The sequence below is a fragment of the Carassius carassius genome, chromosome 5 (genome assembly GCF_963082965.1).
Source record: "Carassius carassius chromosome 5, fCarCar2.1, whole genome shotgun sequence".
NCBI lineage: Eukaryota > Metazoa > Chordata > Actinopteri > Cypriniformes > Cyprinidae > Carassius > Carassius carassius.
In genome coordinates this window covers 14,411,948-14,433,729 of record NC_081759.1, presented here as the reverse complement: position 1 = coordinate 14,433,729, position 21,782 = coordinate 14,411,948, and the positions used below count along the sequence as shown (strand labels likewise).

Sequence of the window (21,782 nt, the reverse complement as noted above, 5' to 3'; positions counted from 1 at the left end):
AAATTTTTTTTAGATTTAATTAATTAACTTATGTTTCTTATGATTTTGTTTGTTTGTTTGTTTGTTTTTTAGAAGAAAAAAAAAAGATTGTGTTATTAATATTTATTTGGTAACAGGGTTGAGCTTGACCAAGATAGTCAACACTAAATTGTATGTATAGTTGATGATATTAGTAGAATACCCATCTCTAACAGCTGTCACTACAAAGAATGTGGGATTTGTTTTTATTCAGACAACTATTTGTGCCATATTCTTGGAAGTTATTTAATCAGCTGAAAAGATTTAGTTTCAATCTAGCTGTCACAGTGGCCAGCTACTTCGGAAATGTTAGTTTATTGATGGTACAGCTATAATGTTAGTTTATTGACGCTTTCCTTTGATTGAGCTTGCCAAATACAGTCAGCAATAAAAAGTTGTGTAAAAATTAACAAGACAAGAATATAACATGTTTAAAAGTACTACCTCTTTTCAGATGGATTTGTGAATTTGTTGCTTTAAAAAGTGAGCTACTAATTTATTGCATATTTGTGGATTAAGAATGGGATGGTTTAGGCAAAATTTTGTTGTCACTTGATGTCATGATCAGTTAGTTCCGAAAAAGTTATGTTTATTTGATACATAAGAAAATTTGAAATGCTAAAGAAATATTAATTTGCATATCTTTAGTTACATTAATTAGCACAGGGCTGATTTGGACCAATGTAGTTAACAATAAAATTGAGTTCAGTTTGGATGTCTCTAATTTGGGACAATGGAGTTTTTAATGGAAAGTATTAAATTTGGGAAAACAAAAACTCTTTAAATTGAATCTAATTCTGCAGAAATATAGCCTATTATTATATTTTACTACATAGTCTTTTGCTCATATATGCTTTTGCTCTTCTCTGTATTTGGTTAGGGATCTGGATATTTAGGATAGCTGGATTTCTGCTTCTTTCTCAAGCAGGGCAATTGTTGGTCATCATTATTAATTCCTGTATACGTGTCAGACTTTTGCAGTCTGTTGAAATATTTCTACGAGACTCATGGGAAATGTTACATCATTAGAAAAAAGTCTCATTAGTCTAAGACAGGTGTCATTAGTCTAAACCTGAGTGGTGTTTACATTCATTGTCACCTAGTCATTTGTCACCAGGCAATAAGTGTTATAGTAGAGGACATCCTCAAAGTACAAAGTGTTTCCAGGACACAGAGTCTGAAACATTTGGCAGTATCATTAAATCAGCAGAACTTCATAGTGCACTTTGTTTGGCAAGCAATCTAGGACAAGATGAATAAACCACTTGCTTAAGCCTAGAAACATGAGTTTTTTTGTCTTTCTCTTCCGTGCAAATAAATGCTTTTAAGATATTAGGCAGAATTTAGGCAAATGTATTTGACTATTATTTATGCATATTTTATTAAAAAAAAACAATCTGAAAAGTGTGACTCTTGTTACTTCATATTCATGTACCTTGATATTTGCATGGTATATCTAAAAAACACATAAAACATTAATATTACCATGGTGCATGTCCGAAATATATGGTTAAATCATGGTACTTTTTGTTAGTGAGTTCTTGGAAACAGGTTTAAATAACAACATATATGACTAGTTGTTCAGACACAATAGTGCTGTAGAGTAGCTATTGTTTTTGTACTGCTCCAATGCTTTCTCAAAAATAAAGGTTTTTAATGGCATTGAGGGTTCCATGAAGAACCTTTAACGTCAAACATCACAAAATTCCCACTGCTCATAAGGTTCTTTAGAGTACTAAAAAGTTCTTTCGATTATTAAAATGTTCTTTACACTATGAAAAAAATGGTGCTTTTTCTGGTTTATTACTTACTGTCAACTTAATTTAAAGGTTGGCAATGTCAAAATTCAACATATTTTACAGTATACAAATTTTCAGGTATCGATTCCGGTTCCATTTAAATGAACTATTATTTTGTTTTTTTTTATTTTACCTTCATTGAATGTAGTGTTGGTGGAAGGTAGTGAGTAATGTTGAGTAATGCTAGTCCATCAATCAGCATGTGCTTCAAAGTTGATATTTTTTACTCTATCAACAACATTTTGCTTTTCAAGCAGGAATAAGCTGGTTGGCCAAATAGTCCCTTGAGGGCTGAGACACTTGTCCATTTCCCTAAATTAAAGAACTATAAACTGTTATACTTATAACCATGTATACACACTATCCATAAAAGCCCCTATTTTACAAATAATAATGCAGTCAGGAGATGGTGTGATGCAATGAGTGGTTTCCGCATTTTTAAACATTTAAAATGCATGAAAATAAATATTTTCTATCCCTTTGTTTATCACTCTTGAAATTACCTGTACAGTAAATAATCTATCCCTCATACTTATAACAATAGCAGTCTATTTATTTAGTGGTCCAAGTTGAAGTCAGTATGTATATTAATGATAATATGGGACAAATATAATGTAATTTAGTGCCGGCAGGTGCTGCATGCTGCTGGTACATGTACAGTCAGACAAAACTACGTGCACAGTTATCAAAGGCACAAGTGCACATACAGTCATGGGAAACGTGTTCGGCAGTTAAAGACACTATGCGGTGCGACGAGTCTATGGAGTGCACGTCATTAGAAAAAAATTGTTCTCAGTAATTAAAGAGGCAGGGCGGCGTTCCTGTTATTTGGTTTGTGAAATCCTTTACGGGAAACTCAAAGTCATCAGAACATTGGGGCAAAGCTGCTCACAGTGCTTGGTCATGTGTCGCACCAGAACCATTTTTGGAATCGAAACTTAAAACTTGCTCACAGTTTCCGGTTCGTTTCAAAAACCAGAACGGTTCTCGGTTCCCAACCCTACTTGTGACTGTCCCATTAACTGCCAAGTAAATTACACTGTCAAGGTCCAGAAAAGTATGAAAGACATCATCAGAATAGTCCATCTGCCATCAGTGGTTCAACCGTAACGTTATGAATCTACAAGAATACTTTTTGTAAGCGAAGAAAACTAAAATAACGACTTTGTTTAAAAGTATTCTCCAAAATGGCACTACGGTGATGTGAAGAGATACAGAGGAGACAAATTGTATAATAATGTATGTATAATATAATAAAAATGTATAATATAATAAAGTCATTATTTTTGTTTTATTCGCGTACAAAAAGTATTTTCATCATTTCATAACATTACGATTGAACCACTGATGGCAGATGGACTATTATGACGATGTCTTTCATACTTTTCTGGACAGTGTAATTTACTTGGCAGTCAATGGGACCTTTGGGACAAAGGTGTTTTCATCCTAAATATCTTAAATTGTGTTCCGAAGATGAACAAAGCTTTTACAGGTTTGGAACGACATGGGGGTAAGTGATTAATTACAACATTTTCATTTTGGGGTGGAGTTTCCCTTTAAGAACATTACTGAAAGGTTCTTTGGGAAATCCAAAATGATTCTTCGATGGCACTGCTGCAAAACCCTCCTTTTAGAACCTTTATTTTTAAGAGTGAGCGATGATATTAGATTTTTGGCTTTTTAAAATATCTGACATGCAAGATTTTGTGTTCGTGCTGAACCTAAATTGTCTTGGATAATCAGATTGTGGTGTTTCAGCATCTCTGGACTGGGCACAGCACGGTGTGTAGGAGGGAGAACATTCATCGATCTGTGACGGGTGGGCCATGAATTGTTGCTGAATGCCCATAAATTGTTTGCCTCTCTAACAATGGCTGCCCCACACAACTATATCAGCCATGATGAGAGTTACAGTCTGTACTTTCTTGGTGTTCAGAGAGACCTGGGCCAAAGTCTAACACAGAATGGATGCTTATTAAGGTACATGAATATATGTGCTTATTGTGTTTTCCTGGATAAATTGTATAGTAAACAATATCTTTCAAGTGAATGAAATACAGTATGTATCCTACAAAAACCTTTCGTTTCATTTCTCCTTTTTTTAGAGAGTAAAAATGACATTTTGTAAAAATTAACAAGGCCTAATTATTTTATGGCAGATGCTGAACAATCGCAATCAAGGTGTCTAATTTGAGGAATGGAAACCTAGAACATGAACGAATTAGAGCACAACACCCGCATATGGAGCTGGTACAGCCTGCGGAAGCAAGACCAATCAACTTTGCCATCCGCTCAGCTGAGAGTGATGTGTATCTGCCGGCACTTAAACATAAATTCAGTTAATGCAATTAATCTTGGAATAAAATAAATCACATGCATCTGTGCTGACGGGGGTATAATATATCTGTTGATGTGATTACTTACTGGACAGCGCTGAGGCACAGCATTATAAATGAAATCAGATTTCTACATTTGCTGGAAAAATTTGAGTGGTTCTTGCCTGTGCAAAATCACTGGCAAGATGCTATTGCGTTGTGTGTGGTTTCCAGGGCAAAACAGTACGTGACAGTAACTACAGCAAAGATATCAGATAATTAACATACCATAATATTTGCATAGTACGCCAATGTTCTGAGAATACCATAGCACTAAGGTCCTTTTGGGGCCTTTTGTGTATGCCAAGGTGTTTTCCACATTTTTGCACATTTCTGTGTTTGCTAGGGTATTGTGGATGGTTGTTAGAGTCTTTCAAATAAGTGGTTACTTACTGGTCTAAAGAGCCCACTACAAATCTTTATGATATTCTGGTCTCTACTCTCTAGGTATGGCCCGGGTTCCTCAATGCATGTAATTGATAGTAATGTAGTAAACTTGGTCTGTTAGTTGAAAACAGTAAGGCTGACCTTTTTTTTTTGGCATTAAAAAAGCTTTTAGGTTTTGAGCTTGTGGCAAAGTTTAATATTACAGTTACGAGTTTGTTGAAACTCCTGGCCCTAAGTAACAGTGACGTTGGTCTTAAATGGATGGTTTACTAAAAAAAATCTAAATTAAAGATAAAGAAAATTATTTTTTGAAGAATCTTTATTAATATATTAATTTTAAACATTTTCAGTCTTAGTTTTATTTTATTTTTTTTAATTATGCTATTATGCTACACACATACATACATACATACATATACAGTATAAATATCAAAGATAAAGCACAAAGCAAAACTAATAAATAGCATAATATACCCCATAAAATAGCCCTAATATATATATATATATATATATATATATATATATATATATATATATATATATATATATATCCTAAAATGTATATTTTTGGATATATATATATCCTAAAATGGAGTCAGGAATCCGACAACCCCCAATAAGAGGTTACATGGACGACCTTACCGTGACAACCACAACCCATGTGGAGGCGAGGTGGGTGCTAACTGTTCTGGGCCACATGGCAACGTGGGCCAGAATGAAGTTTAAGCCAAAGAAATCCAGGAGTTTGGTGATCAGGAACGGGAAGTTGACCAACAGGTTCAAGATGCATGTGCAAGGGGAAGTGATTCCATCAATAGAGGAGAATCCAATCAAGTGCCTCGGAAAGTGGTTCGATGACTCACTTACTGACAGGAATAACATAGCCAGTACGGAAAAGCAGATGGAGGAATGGCTGAGGAGGATTGAAAAATCAGGGCTCCCTGGGAAGTTTAAAGCTTGGCTCTATCAACACGGACTGTTGCCAAGAATCATGTGGTTGCTGACTGTGTATGAGGTCCCGATGACATGCGTTGAAGGAGTGGAGAGGAAGATCAATAAGTACCTTCGAAAGTGGTTGGGAATCCCTCCAAGCTTCACTTCAGTAGGCCTCTACATAAGATCAGGGCAGCTCCAACTTCCTCTGTCATCTGTAGTTGAGGAATTTAAAGTCGCAAAGTGCAGAGTCGTAATGACATATAGAGACTCACAGGATGAACAAGTCAGACATGCAGGCGTCATCACAAGATCAGGTCGCAAGTGGGCAGCTGATTCGTCTGTTGCACAAGCTGAGAGCATGCTGAAGCTACGTGATGTCATTGGAGCACCATGCTCTGGAAGACAGGGTCTTGGAACCTCACATTTTCAACAGTGGAGGAAGGCAGGAACCAGTGAAAGAAGAGCCATGATTCAAGAGGAGGTAAGGGACCTGGAAGAGGAAGGACGAAGATCAAGGGCAGTGGACCTAGCTTCTCAAGGGGCCTGGACCAGATGGGATCTTCCCAAGAGGAAGATTACCTGGGCGGACCTATGGAGACTGGAACCGTTCCGAATCTCCTTCCTGCTGAGGTCAGTGTATGACACACTCCCAACCCCAACAAACTTGCACAAGTGGGGCATGAGAGAGGACCCATTGTGCAAGCTTTGTGGGGAGAGGGGCACCATGGCACACAACCTGGCCGGGTGTAAAAAAGCACTCACCCAGGGAAGGTACAGGTGGCGCCACGATAGGGTGCTCACGACACTCGCCCACACCTTAGAGCAGGAGAGGAAAAAGAAACGCCAGCCTCTTCGGAAAACAACTTCAATCCAGTTTGTAAGAGAGGGGGAAAAGCCACCAACCACAGCAACAACAAGAACCAGTCTGCTACAAAAGGCCCAGTCATGGGAAATGAAGGTCGATCTGAGAGGAAGACTGCAATTCCCCCAGTTTGTCCAGACAACCCTGAGGCCAGATGTGGTACTGTGGTCTGAAGAGGGAAAAAAGATCATCCTCATAGAACTTACAGTCCCATGGGAAGAGGGATGTGAACAGGCCTTTGAAAGAAAGAACGCCAAATACCAAGACCTGCTGCACGACTGCAGGGGGAAAGGATGGCAGGCTTGGCTGTTCGAGAGGATTCCCTGCTCAGTCAGTGTGGAGAATGCTAACAGCCATTGGAATAACAGGGAAGGAGAGAAAGGCAGCAGCTCGCAGGATGGGGGAGGCAGCAGAAAGAGCCTCTTGCTGGTTATGGAGCAAGAGGGAGGTGTTGAGCTGGAAGCCAGGAGGGGAAGATGGGCAGTGACTTGGCCACCACTGCCGACCCACCATCTGGAGGGTGTTGCGGATAAGGGTCGAAACACCCAATGAACGATGGGTACCGCCTGATGACATCAACCCCTCCTGGCCAAGGCTACATTCACTTAAGGTGAATGAAGGGGAGAAGCATTTTCGAATGTATTTGTAGCTTTTATATATATATATATATATATATATTAGGGCTATTTTATATAATACATATATATATATAATAAAAAAAAAATATATATATATATATATATATGTATATATATATATTAGGGCTATTTTATCTTTGAGATATATATATATATATATATATATATATATATATATATATATATATATATATATATATGTATATACACACATACGCAGGGCCCTATAATACACCCGGAGCAATGCAATCAGAATTAGGCTATCTATTTGCTCGCACGTCATCTCGGAGATGCGTTCTGTCTTTGTGCTTGCCAAATTTTGCCGTGTAAATAGCAAATCCGTCATGGCACGAGCACAACTGGCTCTTAAAGGGAATGGAAGATGAGACTCGGATTGGTTTATTGCACGTTACGCCCAAAAAACACCCATTACTCATTAAGAGAACAGGGGCAACCCTTTTAGACCATGCGCCTGGGTGCGCCAACCATTTTTCTGTCGTTAAAATAGCAAAAGTGGATTTGGACACGCCCTGAGTGCACCTGCGCTGTGCGCTTTACACTTTGCATTTAGATTGTTAAAATAGGGCCCACATACTTATACAGTATGCATATATATGTATATGTATATATATGTATATATATATATATGTATATATATATATATATATATATATATATATATATATATATATATATATATATATATATATGTATATATATATGTGTGTGTGTGTGTGTGTGTGTGTAATACTTTTATTATAATTTTAATACTTCAACTTAAATGTATTTATTTCATATAGTAGCCAAGTTATCATTTATATTTATATATTTTTATTATTTGAAATAATTGATAATAGCTCTAGTTTTAGTTTAACAACTTTACATTGCAAGAATTATTAATAATATTATTTGTATTATGTGTAGTAATAATAATAACAATACAAATATAAAATAAAATATAATAAATAAATAAACAATAACATACAGAGTACAGAATTAAAAAAATGCATTAACACTTTATTTTAAGCTCCAATTCTCACTATTAACAAAACATTAACTCTGACTTTTGCCTCAATAAACTATCTTGCTGCTTATGAATAGTTAGTAAGGTAGGTATTGGGTAGGATTAGGGATTATAGAATATGGTCATGCAGAATATGTGCTTCATAAGTACTAATAAACAGCCAATAAATTAATATACATGCTAAAATGCAACTAGTTAATAGTGAGAATTGTTCCCTATACATAAGTGTTACTAGAAATGCATACAGGTTTAGAACAAAAAGAGGGTAAGTAAATGATGTTAGAATGTTTAATTAATTCTGACTGATCTTTTCCTTTAGTAATATTAGTGCTTTAGATCAATCTCTAACATGAATCTGAAACCAAGAATGCCATGAATGGAGGTTTAAAGAAGTTCACACATTAGCATTATCAGCTCATAGTTGGCCAATCATTTTGGAGTGCAAGGGCATTTATGCTGGACTCTTGTAAAATGGGGCCAGATGCAAACCGCCCAGGTCCTGAAGAAGGCAGAGCGAGCTGAATAATGAAGTCTACCACACTCCCCAGAGAGCTACTCTTCCTCCCTCTCACACACTCTCTCAGTCTCTGCTGTTATTATATAATGCTCAGAAAGTAGAAAACAGAAACAGGAGCAGCTTGTTAACATATATTTCCAGACTGACTTGTGTCATTAAGTGCACAAGAACACTACTGTAATGAATCCATTTGATGGACGTGGTACAGTGAGAGAGCCACATTTATCCAAAACATTATTTACAGTCATATGCTATCATCACTACAGTTAGATCAAGAATACTTTAATCCACACAATATCTTTACGAATGGAATTGTTGCAGTTGAATGCAGTTGAATTTAGTGGAAGAAATTGAAATAGTGTTATTCAAGCAATAACATATGAGAGGTTTTCTATGTTGTGAATATTGTTCTAGCTATGTGGTGTATTTTAGCATGACTGCAATGCTGCATAAACCAGTCAGCATTCAGGACTGGAACTATCCATTTTATAAACAAAATTAAAGGGGTCATCACATGCCTTTTTCATTATTTTAAAATGTTTGTAAATTAAATATATTTAACATGTTTTTTATTTATTTATATATTTTCACTTTTTTCACTTATAATGGTACAACAGTCATATATTTGCAAAACAAGATTCAAGATTTCTGTCATGAGTCATTACAACTCTCGGAGGGATTGGCATGGTAATGTACATGAAAATGTTATTTGGTCTTGGCAGAACAGATCTGATGCTGTTGCTGCTGCTGTAGAGCAAGTAATGAGATTTTCTACTGCGAATACATCCACAGCATTTTGTTGTGAGCATGTAAGAAATACTGCTGCTGCAGGTATAACATATATGAATAACCCCCATAGCATACATGATCAGAGGGTAGCAGATCTATACTGCCGTGCAAAGAGACTGTAACTTTGATTTTTGTCGAAAATTAGTTAGTGATATTTTGGGGACATTCAAGTCATCCTTTATCATGTGTATGAGTATCTTGAGTCAATTTCGTAGTTTTTCCGAGAAAATAATGTGTCGTCTCAACCGTAACTTCAAAAAGCCCTGGAGAAACCAAGGCAGAACACTGTATATCACCAGTTACTGCTCGTTCACTTTGTTTGGAACAGTCAGATTGAATAACAGGATTCTGACTTAGTTTAGTCAGTTCTAGTTGGATGCGTGTGGACTCGAATGTCGTAGCTAGCATGATCAATCATAACATCAGTAGCCTACGAACAGTTTGCAATTAAATCCATATCCTACCTTTTCTTGTAACCCGATAAAATAAATCCATGGCGATCAACGTCTTTGGAGATGTTTAATCCACAAGCATTCTGAGCATTACATATCTTAATTTGTTGGCGTATACATCAATTCACAAGTCATTCTTTAACGTTAGGCTATTTCATACAAATTAATATAAAAGCAATTATGCTTAGTCTAGCATTATCTTACGTTACTGAGCATAGCAAATAAATTGGTGTCCATGTGTCCTTTTAGTCTGCTTGTTATGATCAATAAATATATAAATAAATACATAAAAAATAAAACCTTTATACAGTCACATTTCTATTTGCAATATCCTATATGAGACAGCCCATGATTACTTTATTCAGGTGTTATTATAATGATTTTGTAAATGGTGAATCAAATATTGATAATGTGGAAGTTACTGCCTTTTACCTTTGTGCGACTTCTCACGTTTTGCCGACAGTGCAAAGGCAGAGTACATTAACTTCAAAATAGGGGTAAAAATCAAGTTTGAGCTCAAAATTTTATGTAGATAGTTTTCATTACTAAAATATCTAACTGATAAATTTCCAGTGTCCTACCTATAATTAATTTGGCTGGACAAGTAAAAAAACCTTTTATAAAGTCGTTTTTCTCAGTTTCACACTCTAGCGAGTTAAGGTCTTTTGCTTTTGTAGGACAGTATGCAGGTGGAGCTGGGGGAGGTGAGGGGTTTCTTAAGTGCACTGTAACTGCTACAGCAAGTATTAGACAAATATTTAAATGCTGATTAGCGAGCTCATTAGCTACCAATACCAAAGAGAACCAATCAGCTGTGTGACATGTGATGATAACTTTATCTTATTTAGTTAGATCGATTGGTCTTTGATAGAGTTTCATGCCTATTCTTTGTTTTTGCTAGGGATTTACCGATATGAAAATTTTGGCAGATACCGAAAACCAATAATTCTTTAAATATGAAAGCCAATAACTGATATGTTGGCCTATAAATCTAAATCCACATTTTTACAAAATTTTTGAGAGTATGATTACCAAAAAAGTCTCATCATTAAAAGGCATTAAACACTTCAACATAAATCAAACATAAAGCAGCCTTACAAATAAATACAATTATGCTTAAATAATGGAAACAAGTTACTGGACAACATTACTTTTGTGTTTAAAAAAAGGCGATAAGACGATGGAGGGTGTTGAAAGAGGTTCAGCATGTAAGGACTATAGCCAGAGATATTGTCAAAATCATTAAATATTGTCATTATTAAGAGTATTTGGCATTTCCAATCAATGTTGACCTGTTATTTTCTGGCTATTATTATTAGGTTACTTTTATTATTAAATTAATAATACAATTAATTTGCTTCACAGCTATTTCATAGCGCATCACCGCAAAACTGATGCAAAGTTTGCACGTTGCTTGCATGATATCCACTGGCTCGCCTTGGCGGTTTAAAACAGAAGTAGCTTATTTCCAATATTCCAATGCACCCGCGCTACAACCCGAATAGTCAGATGTGTCGTGGACACGCTCTGAATGCGCTGAAACACAGCAAACAAAGCCAAATAATTCACAACTTTTTTATTATGGTAATATTGTCTGTTTATGACATTCCCAATTATTGTTATTAATGTTGTGCTGAAGCTGAAGAGCTGAATGAACAATGGTAAACTAAAGTGCTGCCATCTTATTTAACACAGGAAAACGCATCTTATATTCAGATATTTATACAACCAGGGCTTGACATTAACTTTTTTGCTCACTAGCCAATGTGCCTAATGGTTTTCCAAAGTTACTAGCCACACAGAATTTTTACTAGCCACATTTTTGTTGTTGTGAATATACTGTAATATCATATACCAGCATTCTCGACCTGACTTCCACTTTTTGTTGAAAAATCTTTTGTTTTCCTTTGTCTCTTCTTCCTTTTTGGTTCATCGTCAGGTTTTCTCTAGTGTGATGTCTGCTCACCGGGTTTTGTTACACCTTTTATATGTCACCACATAGCTCCACGGGCATCCAACGACGTAACTCCAGCAGGGCAGCTCCAATACTCGGAGCCTGAGCCTGCTGCATCTACAGTTCCGCACCCAGAGTCCCGCATTCTCAGTCCCCTCGTTTTTGGAGATTGAAACACAAAGCTATCTCATGACCAATTCGTATGTATTTAACGAGGTAGCTAACAATTTGTACGACCTCACTCGTACGATTTTATACAATTTGGCTAAACCCCTGTGTCGGTTAGGTTTAGGGGCGGGGTTAGGTGTAGGTCATTCGTACAAATTCATACGAATTGTGCAACTTGTAAAATACGTACAATTTGGCAAAAATCATATGAATTTGTACAAGTGTGGTCGTACGAATAAACCACCTCCTAAAATATGTACGAATTGCCGTGAGATCGGGTTGCAAGAGGTCTGAGAATGCGGGACTCTGGATGCGGGACTGTAGATGCAGCAGGCTCCGAGCTAGCTGTCTCTTCATTTCTGTCAGTAGCACGCAAGCGCAAGGCAATACTTTGTGCATTATGCACGGGTCATCTCATAAACATAGACTGTATAAAAACATGGACGTATTGTCCGTGACGTCACCCGTAGACTCCTGAAGAGTGTTTTTGAAGCTAAAAGTGTGCGGAGCGGGCCGTCGCCAACTTGGCAGTGGGTCACGGCGCGACTCTCCGGGACAATCGAAAATTGGCAAAAAGGCGGGAGCTGGTTGCTGAAGCCACGCCCACCTAGCTTGACAGCGGTGACAGCAGCAGCAATCCACCTGTCAGTCAAGTGGCCACACCCTTAATTATGTAAAACTTTAATGCTTAATATAATGTAAACGGATGAGTTATAAAATAACTCGGGTCTTTAAAACCAAAAACAAAAAATCCATATATGTTGTATTGTTGGGCGAAATGGTCGTTTTTCAAATCAGATCAGATCGACGATACACAATATTATCGTGCATGGGTGGATCAAGAGAGAGATTCTTTGTTCTTGTCCTAGCATAACTATTTGGTATTTTAAACCGTGCAGGTGCCTGAGAAAGAGCCTATGTAATCACCAGTAATCAAAAAATATACTTTCAAACATACTGATAAACTAACGTTAAATATGAAAATACTGTATTTAAAACAGCTAGTTCATATATAGTGGGACGCAACAGTCATATCACGCGTCCTGTGACAAATCTGCCGCATCTGCGCATGGAAGTTATCAGTCTAAATGTTCTGCAAAATCAGTCAACGGTGAAAACCAATAGTAGCTTTCATTTAAAGTCCAACAGTTTAACACTAACATTGGACATAACAAACACATTAAATATAAGGTAGGCTATTCAAAACAGGTAAGTTCATATATTTGGAGTAAAGTTCAATTGAACTGATGCATCAGTCATACAGCGCTCCGGACCGCACGCCTCATGACGAGACCGACACACCACGAAAGAAACAAGAATGAGATGCATTCTAAAATAACTGTGGGATTAAACTCAGTTAGTGAGGGCTCGTTTAAAATATTGCACATATATAAGGCCATTCAGATTACTTACAGACGATGTACGCCTGTTTGTGGCACTAGCAGTGCCAGGATTTTTATTGTAGGTGGGCCTCCAGAAAACTGGATGGGCCAGTTAAAATAATCCAGCTGTTCCTCGGAGCATTTCTTGCAGAATTTAAAATAAAATAAGCTGCTTTGTTTTGTTTTTACATTTCATATTAGCAAAACTGCCTGTGTCTGTCTTGAATCAATGAAAGTGAAAATAGCTGAAGTGAAATAGCTGGGCAGTTTGATAGCTGAATTATAATAGGTCGCCTCATAACCTGCGGGTCGGGTTGGGGCGGGTAAGGAAATGTTACTTTATTTGCAGGGCGGGCCAAATAATTTCATAAAAGCAGGACCCGCAGGCTGTAAAAAAACATCACTAACGCGCATCACTAGTGTGCATGTAATACTCATGGGAGTTGTAGTGTCGTAGTGTCACACTGCAATATGGGTTATTTCAGATGCCTTTTAAAAACACTACAATTATTCAACCTGCCAAAGTGGCTAGTTGGAGTCACTGTGTTACCCGCCACGAGCAAAATGTATATAATTTATATAATGTTATTATATATTAATGTTGTAAGCTGCTGTTTGAGCTACGTGCGCTGAGCTAAAGATGATCACCAGCAAACTATACACTCTATTAACCCTCATAGCTTAGCCAAACGCATTCTATATGAGAAAAATTTTATTTATATGAACAAAATAAACACAATATTACAATGTACAATTGCACAAAAGACTAAATGCACAAGCGAACATAACTGTGCTAGCTGTGTGGATCCGTTGTGGATGTGCTCTTCCCTTAACAACGCGCTAAAACACGGGCGAACAAAGATTCCGTTACATTATTTTACAGTAGCTAATAATCTCATTATAATATGACAGACTTGCCCCGCACATGTTGCAGTTCACTGTATTTTCATTTTTTAAGTGTTTCCAATGAACGTTAAAGAATGTGACACAAATGTCTCTGGAAATCCTGTAGAATTCAACCAATCCGATGACGCCTGACTTGTTGCCTGGACATGTCAGAGTTTCATGTGACAATCATACCTCTACGTTTTATCACATTTTGTAAATGATCTGAAAATGCCAATCATGTTGGACACATCTATATATGGTGCTGTAATGAGCTAGTCTGTGGACAGTTTCGATAATTAAGGCCCCCTGAGAGTAATTATCATAACCTTATGTGTTTTGTAATAATCTGATACCTCTGATAGCTCAACCAATGAGAGTTTGTAGACCATCTTAAAATCTAATCTAATTTGCAGGCTTTTTTTCAATTTACAGAAGTTAAAGTTTACAAAGTTTTATCAATTCACCCAGGAAACAATTAATGTTTACAAGTTCTCAGGCTGCTACAGCTTGTGGGAGGTTCTTGGCTAGAATATGTTGGAATGTGAACCAGACTTCATGCTGATAGTCAAACATTTGTTGCAAATCTCTTGTGATCTTTTTTGTGATTGAGTGATTGAGTGAGCATTTTAACTTCAATTAAATGAAAATGTGTTATTATAATTTAAATTTATATCATATGCAGTTAGCTGAACTTTAGATTGCCACTTTTGAGCCACATAGGACTTATATACTATAATTCTCTTTTCTTTAAAACATTATTCTCTTTTCTAAAAAAATAATAATAAAATACATTATATTAAGATTATGCACAATCGAAACAATTAAGCACACTTAAGTTTTTCAGAAGAGAATAGCATTAAACACATTTCTCTGATCTTAAGCTAATGCTATCGTCAGTTGTCAGCTGTTTATGTTCCTCTAGGTTTTGTGCTAGTAGTGAATGCCACAATATACATTATTTGTGTAATTTAGTTGTAAACTGCAATTTCCAAATTAGCTATCGCTTCTGGAGAACTCTGTTACAAAACTGCCTAATCACTTTACAATTAAATGCCTCTAATCTCATGCAGGTGGTTAATCAAACAATGCTAAATAGTCCAGTTGGGAGATAATGAGATGGAAATCCTTCTAGCATCTCATTCCAAGGAGTGAATGCTACAATAGAAGGAGGCTGACTTCATTAATAAAGATAGAGTGCCTTATCAGTGGAGGATTTATTAAGATCTCAACGAATCATTTATCCTGTGAAAAATATAAGACAATTTTGCATGGAATTGAAGATAAATGTATTTTCAAAACGTCTCATCAAGGACTTAAAAATAACTAAAATAAGTAAATAAAAAAATATAAAAAATAACCCTGGGTCACCATAATCCTGGATTATCTTGTTCCATTAATACTTTGTCATTGACAAAATGAAATCAAAATTGGCCCTATTTAACATTTTAAACATGTTCCTGGTATTATTTTACATATTCTACCAAAGAAAGAAAAAAACCCCCAGAATGAAGCACATTGATGGGTGTGCTTTCGCTCTCACTCTGGTTGATATGTGTGTGTCTTCCGGGAGAAGTGCCTGTACAAGGAAGTCCACCCTTTGTAATGTTATACAGGGCCACACTCTAAAAAAAGTCATAAACTTATACGAACCCTGAAGGAGTGTATTTGAGTCAGATATACTCTATTGTACGTCCAGCTCATTTTTTTTTTTTTTTTAACTTTGGCCATGTTTAGCATGAGAATCCAACTCGTTAACAGTGTAAATCAGAATGCATGAAATAGCATTAGACCTCTTTAATCAACAGCTAATAGCTTATTATAGAGTGAGGCTACTGGTGTATAATGCTGTTAATTTAAAGTCAAGTATAGTCAACCAGTCACCAAAGGTATTGTCAGGTATCTATATACTTGCGTTACTGTTATGTGAGTTGTGTTTTGAATGAGTCCATGATTAATATTTAACATCTGGAGGGGAAGTGGACAGTCCATTTCTTGTCATCACCTTGCAAGTCAAGGATCCTCATTAATATAGATCCTTCTGCCGTGTTGTTTTATTAACTTTTAATGGTTAAATGAACTGAAGCATTATGAGTCACAGGCTAAAGATCAGCGGCTTATTTTTCTATCTTTCCACTGAAAGTTCATTATAGCTAAATTCTGACGTGCCAAAGAGATCATAAATGAGTCAAGTCAGTCAAGTGAGGGGGGCGGGGGGGGTTATGGACATTTCCTTCAACTCTAAAACAAAACACAATATAACGTATAATTCAAAAATTGTGGTGTAACATACATATGGAAAATGCCTTCATATTAACAGTATATTAAACTGTATTTTTTACTCAAGTACCTAACATTTAAGTGCCAAGGATCCATAGAAAGTCTTAACAGGGTTCACTATGTACAGAGATACTTTGTTAATTGCCAGCTGATGTTGGCAGGTATATAGATATCTTCAAATGTTGTTATATAACCAACTGAAATCAATATTTTTGCGACCTGCATGGGGATTATGTGGAGCGGATTGGAGCCATAAGCCGGTCCCTACACTCTCCTGATGTCTATTCACATGTAGAGTCAGTGGGAGTTTTCGGTCAGCATAGAGAGAGAGGGAGGTGATCTATAGCTGTGTGGATCTGGCACAGGTCTCCTAATGACTACCCAGATGCTAGTTCTTGGACACTGAGGTGGCCTCTCCGCTTGAATTGCATTAGCCAAGCTGTCCACACAAATTTCATTTATTTGCATGCTGGACACTTTCCAGCTGAGATGCTTGTTTGTAACTGCTGGCTGTTGTATGCTTCCAACATATTATACTGGTCCTGTGCCAGTCAAATATCGTATTAAGTGATCTGATTATGAACCAGATATTAAGAAATTGAAAGCTCACAAAGCTAAACAACAACTTGTTTTAACAAGGGTGCTGTGGGCTCAGGTCGGTCGCAGGGGGTGTGTGAAGCCCTGTGCAAAGTTTACGTGCAAGGCCCTCTGCAGGGCTAAACTGCAGTATAAACGGAAGGTTGAGGGAAAGTTTACAATGTGCGGACGACCTGGAAAGGCCTAAATAATATGATGGGGAGGAATCAGAAGCAACATGATATTCAGTGTTTTGATTCTGCCTGTTTTATGTTCGTTTTAATTCTAATTCTGATGAGAAATGGACTCCCTTAGGGCATCCGGTATTTCCCCCTATAATAATAGAGGAAAAGACAGTGGAAAAAGTTTTATTATGAGTTGAACCCAAAAAGACAACAGGGCCTGATAGAATAAAGGGGAAGGTGCTGAGGGAATGTGCAACACAGCTGAAGGGAGTGTTGACACAGCTTTTTCAGCGATCGTTTAATTACAGTGTTGTACCTCAGGCCTGGAAGGAGTGTACCATTATTCCACTGCCAAAAAAAGGCACATGCTAAGGACCTTATAGAATACAGACCAGGGGTTTTAACATCTGTGCTTTGTAAGTGCATGGAGAGAGTGGTTTGTCAGCAGCTCTCCCAAGCAATGATTGGGAAATTGGATCCTTTGCAGTTTGCTTACAGAGTCAGGCGTGGAGTTGAAGATGTCACCCTCACTCTGATGAATAAGGTTGGAAAATACTTTGATGCAGCAGATTGTTGCGTTAGGATTTTATTTATGGATTTTCCTTCTGCTTTTAATACTGTGAACATAAACATTCTTTTGAGGAGGTTGGAGGAGTTGCAGGTGCACCAGACTTATATTTTATGGATTAACAGTTTTTTTACGGGACCGTCCACAGCATGTATTAGTAAATGGGGAAAAAAAAATCTGAGAATGTGGTTTTAAACACTGGCCTTCCTCAGGGGTGTGTTTTATTACCATTTAAATTTTTCTATTTATATTATTGAAATGACCTGTGATACTGACAATTTGACACTTATAAAATATGCAGATGATATAGCACTGGTGGGACGTGTAAAGGATTTTCAGTCATTAGATACTTACCTTAGTTTTGTTAATCTTATTACGTCTTGGACAAAGGAGAGTTCTCTTCAGCTTAACATTAGTAAAACTAAAGAAATGTGCTGTGGGGTTAACAACATATGAGCACTCTTTGAACCTTTGTTAGTTAATGGAGAGGAAGTTGAACAAGTGGGATCTTTTAAATTCTTAAGCATTGAGATTGACTCCCAATTTTCATTTGATAAGCATTAATAATGTTTTTAAAAAGACTTATCAATGTTTAGGCTTATTGAGGAAACTGAAGAGTTTTAACATTGAAAAGGATATTTTGATTGTTGTATATAAATCACTTATCGAATCTGTTCCTACTTTTAATATTGTGTCCTGTTTTAACTCTCTCTCTATTAAAAGCAAAAGTAGACTATTTAGGATTATAAATGTGGCGAGTAAAATAATTGGTTAGAGACAAACATATCTCACTGATCTTTACACTGTGGCACTAAAAAGAAAAGCCTCTGTTATTGTGGGAGACTATTCTCATCCTCTGTACAGTTCTTTTCAACTACTTCCATCTGGAAGACGGTACAAATTGCCTTTGGTGAAAAGGGCCAAGATGTTTATTCTAACTGCCATTGGTATTTTAAAAGGGATTTTAAAATGTATATATATATATATATATGTATATATATATATATATATATATATATATATATATATATATATATATATATATATATATATATATTGTTTTAGTTTTTTTTATAAGATTGTTGTTAGGATTATTTGTGCTGTTTGTGTGTTGAGCCTTTTGTCTGAAGACAATTGTTTACCCCATTGGGGATAGACAATAAAGCTTTTTGAATTGAATTGAATTAAAGGGTTAGTTCACCCAAATATTAAAATTATGTCATTAATGACTCACCCTCATGTCGTTCCAAACCCGTAAGACCTCCGTTCCTCTTCGGAACTCAGTTTAAAATATTTTAGATTTAGTCCGAGAGCTTTCTGTTCCTCCATTGAAAATGTATGTACGGTATACTGTCCATGTCCAGAACGGTAATAAAAACATCTTCAAAGTAGTCCATGTGACATCAGAGGCTCAGTTAGAATTTTTTGAATCATCGAAAATACATTTTGGTCCAAAAATAGCAAAAACTCCAACTTTATTCAGCATTGTCTTCTCTTTCGGGTCTGTTGTGAGAGCGTTCACTGCAGTGTAATGTTAGTGATATCCGGTTCGCAAACGAATCCTTCGATGTAACCGGATCTTCTTGAACCAGTTCACCAAATCGAAATTAATATAGCAAACAATTTGATAAAAATGAAAAATTATTTCCATGTTTTGTTTCCATGTTATGTTTCCATTTCCATGATATGTTTTATTATGTACAGAAGGCACATACTCTATTTCTCTCACTTTCTCTCCTGTATAAATATACACACATAGTAGAGAAAAACACACAGACAGAAACACTCGCACACTTGTCAGCGATGCTCTGACCGTTTTATCAGTAAATAAGCTTAGCAACTTAAAAGCTAATTGACATTTCCCCATAGTGAGGCAATTCGGCAATGCGGTCTGTTGAATTATTAGAAAATCATGCACAACTGAGGTGTAACCCCCTTCATGTCTTGGCTGCATCACTACCTCGGGTGTGCACTCTTCTAATAATTCAATGGCCCATCATCAATTATTCCTTAAATCTTCATCCACCTATAACAGTAACTCCAGCACATCTTAAAGGGACAATAAGTAACTTTTTAGGTATTTTATTATCTAAAATCAATATTTTTATTCATAAATATGCCCTCAATGGTGTACAAATACCTATGCCAATGTTTAAACTAATCCTCGTAAATGAAGAATTTATTATCTTTATATACATGGGACGGGTAGGTCGATGGAGGCTTCCATGTAGTTCCGCCATCTTGCAAAACTATAATAGCAGAGAGGGACAAAAAGTACTAAGCCAACGCGTTTCCACAACGCGTTTTCGGTCAGAGCCAGAAACGCAGGTGCAGAGCAGTGAGAGGCGCTTGAAACTGCACCGGCAAGTTTAAAAGGCTGGATTGCATTCTTATTATGGACCATACATATGCCGCGCCACAGGAGAAGAAAACATCGTCGCCAAAATGAAGTGCTATTAGAAGACATCCTGTCAAAGCTTTTTGGTACATATCGCCTACCGTAGATGCAACGCGCATTTGAAAAAGCGAGGCGCTGGAGAGCAAAATTAGTTTGAATGCAAAATACAATTTCACCACTAGATGGGAGTAATTCCTACTTACATTCCCTTTAAAATACCATTATTTTACGAAATAAACACATTTAATGCTTTAACAAAAATGTGAGCTGATATTCGCTAGTTATGCTGTTGTATGTGTGAAAATGTAGATCGTCTTTAGAACCAGACAGCATGTCACATGATATATGTTGTCAATACTGCGTAAATAGTTTTAAATCTAAGAGGTTGCTATTATGATAGATTAGATTTTTCAACACTTATATCAATACACACTATTGTTCAAAAGTTTGCGGTTTTCTTTTTGAAAGAAATTAATACTTTTATTATTATTGGGAGTAAATGAGCCCAATTGAATTATTTGTAGCTGAATCATTTGCTATTTTTCTCTCTTCCAGGGGAGCCACATCAGTGGTGTTCCGATGCCGTCAGAAAGGCACCCAGAAGCACTATGCTGTGAAAATGCTGAAAAAAACAGTAAGTGCACAGACACATTTCTTTGTTCTACCTTGTATAGCCAAAGAGATTCTGGTCAGGACTTACTTCCATCTGCTAAGTTCTTAAATATCTCATTGTTGTTGTTTTCCATTTCTCTACATCAGTCTGATGAATTATGGATAATAATTGCTGTCAGCACAAACTGTTTTCAGAGCAGTATATAAATTTCTATTTTACATCACCATCATTTGTGGTTTTTGGGCCCATGTAGGGAACATTAAAGCTATCTTAAGCCTCTTTAATGTGTTTGTAATTGTATTATGTTACATTTGTGCTATGATATGTAATGCATTACATTGTTAGTCACTGCATATAAATGTTGTAATCATGCAAAGTTACTGCAAGAACTACTAAAGATGGCTGACAGAGAAAACAATGTGAACTATTTTTTTTAATGAACAATTTTATATACAGTGATGTACAAAAGTCTTAGGCCAATAGTATTTTCACCAAGAATATGGTTTTAAGTCAGTTATTTCTATCATTTGCTGTAGTGTATTAGTAGGTAATATCAGTGTACATTTCCAAGCATTATTTTTGGCCAAAAATGATAAAGAACACCAGGTTTGTTGTGCTGCACAATTTAGACAAAGATTGTGTTTTTATAAATTATATACAATTATGATTCTTATTACTATAAAAAAATTAAACAAAATATGAAATAGTACTATTGTAATAACACTATTTTAATATAATATATAAAATAGAGTATTTAAGAATAAATATGAAATAATATTTATAATTAACATTGTTTTACACAAAACCTTTACTTAACTTTTTAATTTCCTCACCCTCGTATTGTTCTAACCCCATGAAAGTTGTTTTGCAGAATGTTCTGGTGCTTTTCCATACAATGTAAAGAGTGACAAAGAACATCCAGCAAATCTTGTGAAATAACTTTGTGTGTTCCATAAAAGAAAATCATACAAGTTTG

The 21,782-nt window shown here is 36.2% G+C and overlaps 1 protein-coding gene across 1 annotated transcript in view; it reads left to right on the top strand.

The window, feature by feature from the left end:
• Positions 1-21,782, top strand: part of LOC132140820 (calcium/calmodulin-dependent protein kinase type IV-like) — a 37,689-nt gene that overhangs the window by 555 nt on the left and 15,352 nt on the right. Inside the window, exon 3 of the mRNA XM_059549822.1 lies at positions 20,749-20,827. Within this exon, the coding sequence (XP_059405805.1) occupies positions 20,749-20,827 (79 nt within the window). The remainder of the gene's footprint in view (positions 1-20,748; positions 20,828-21,782) is intronic.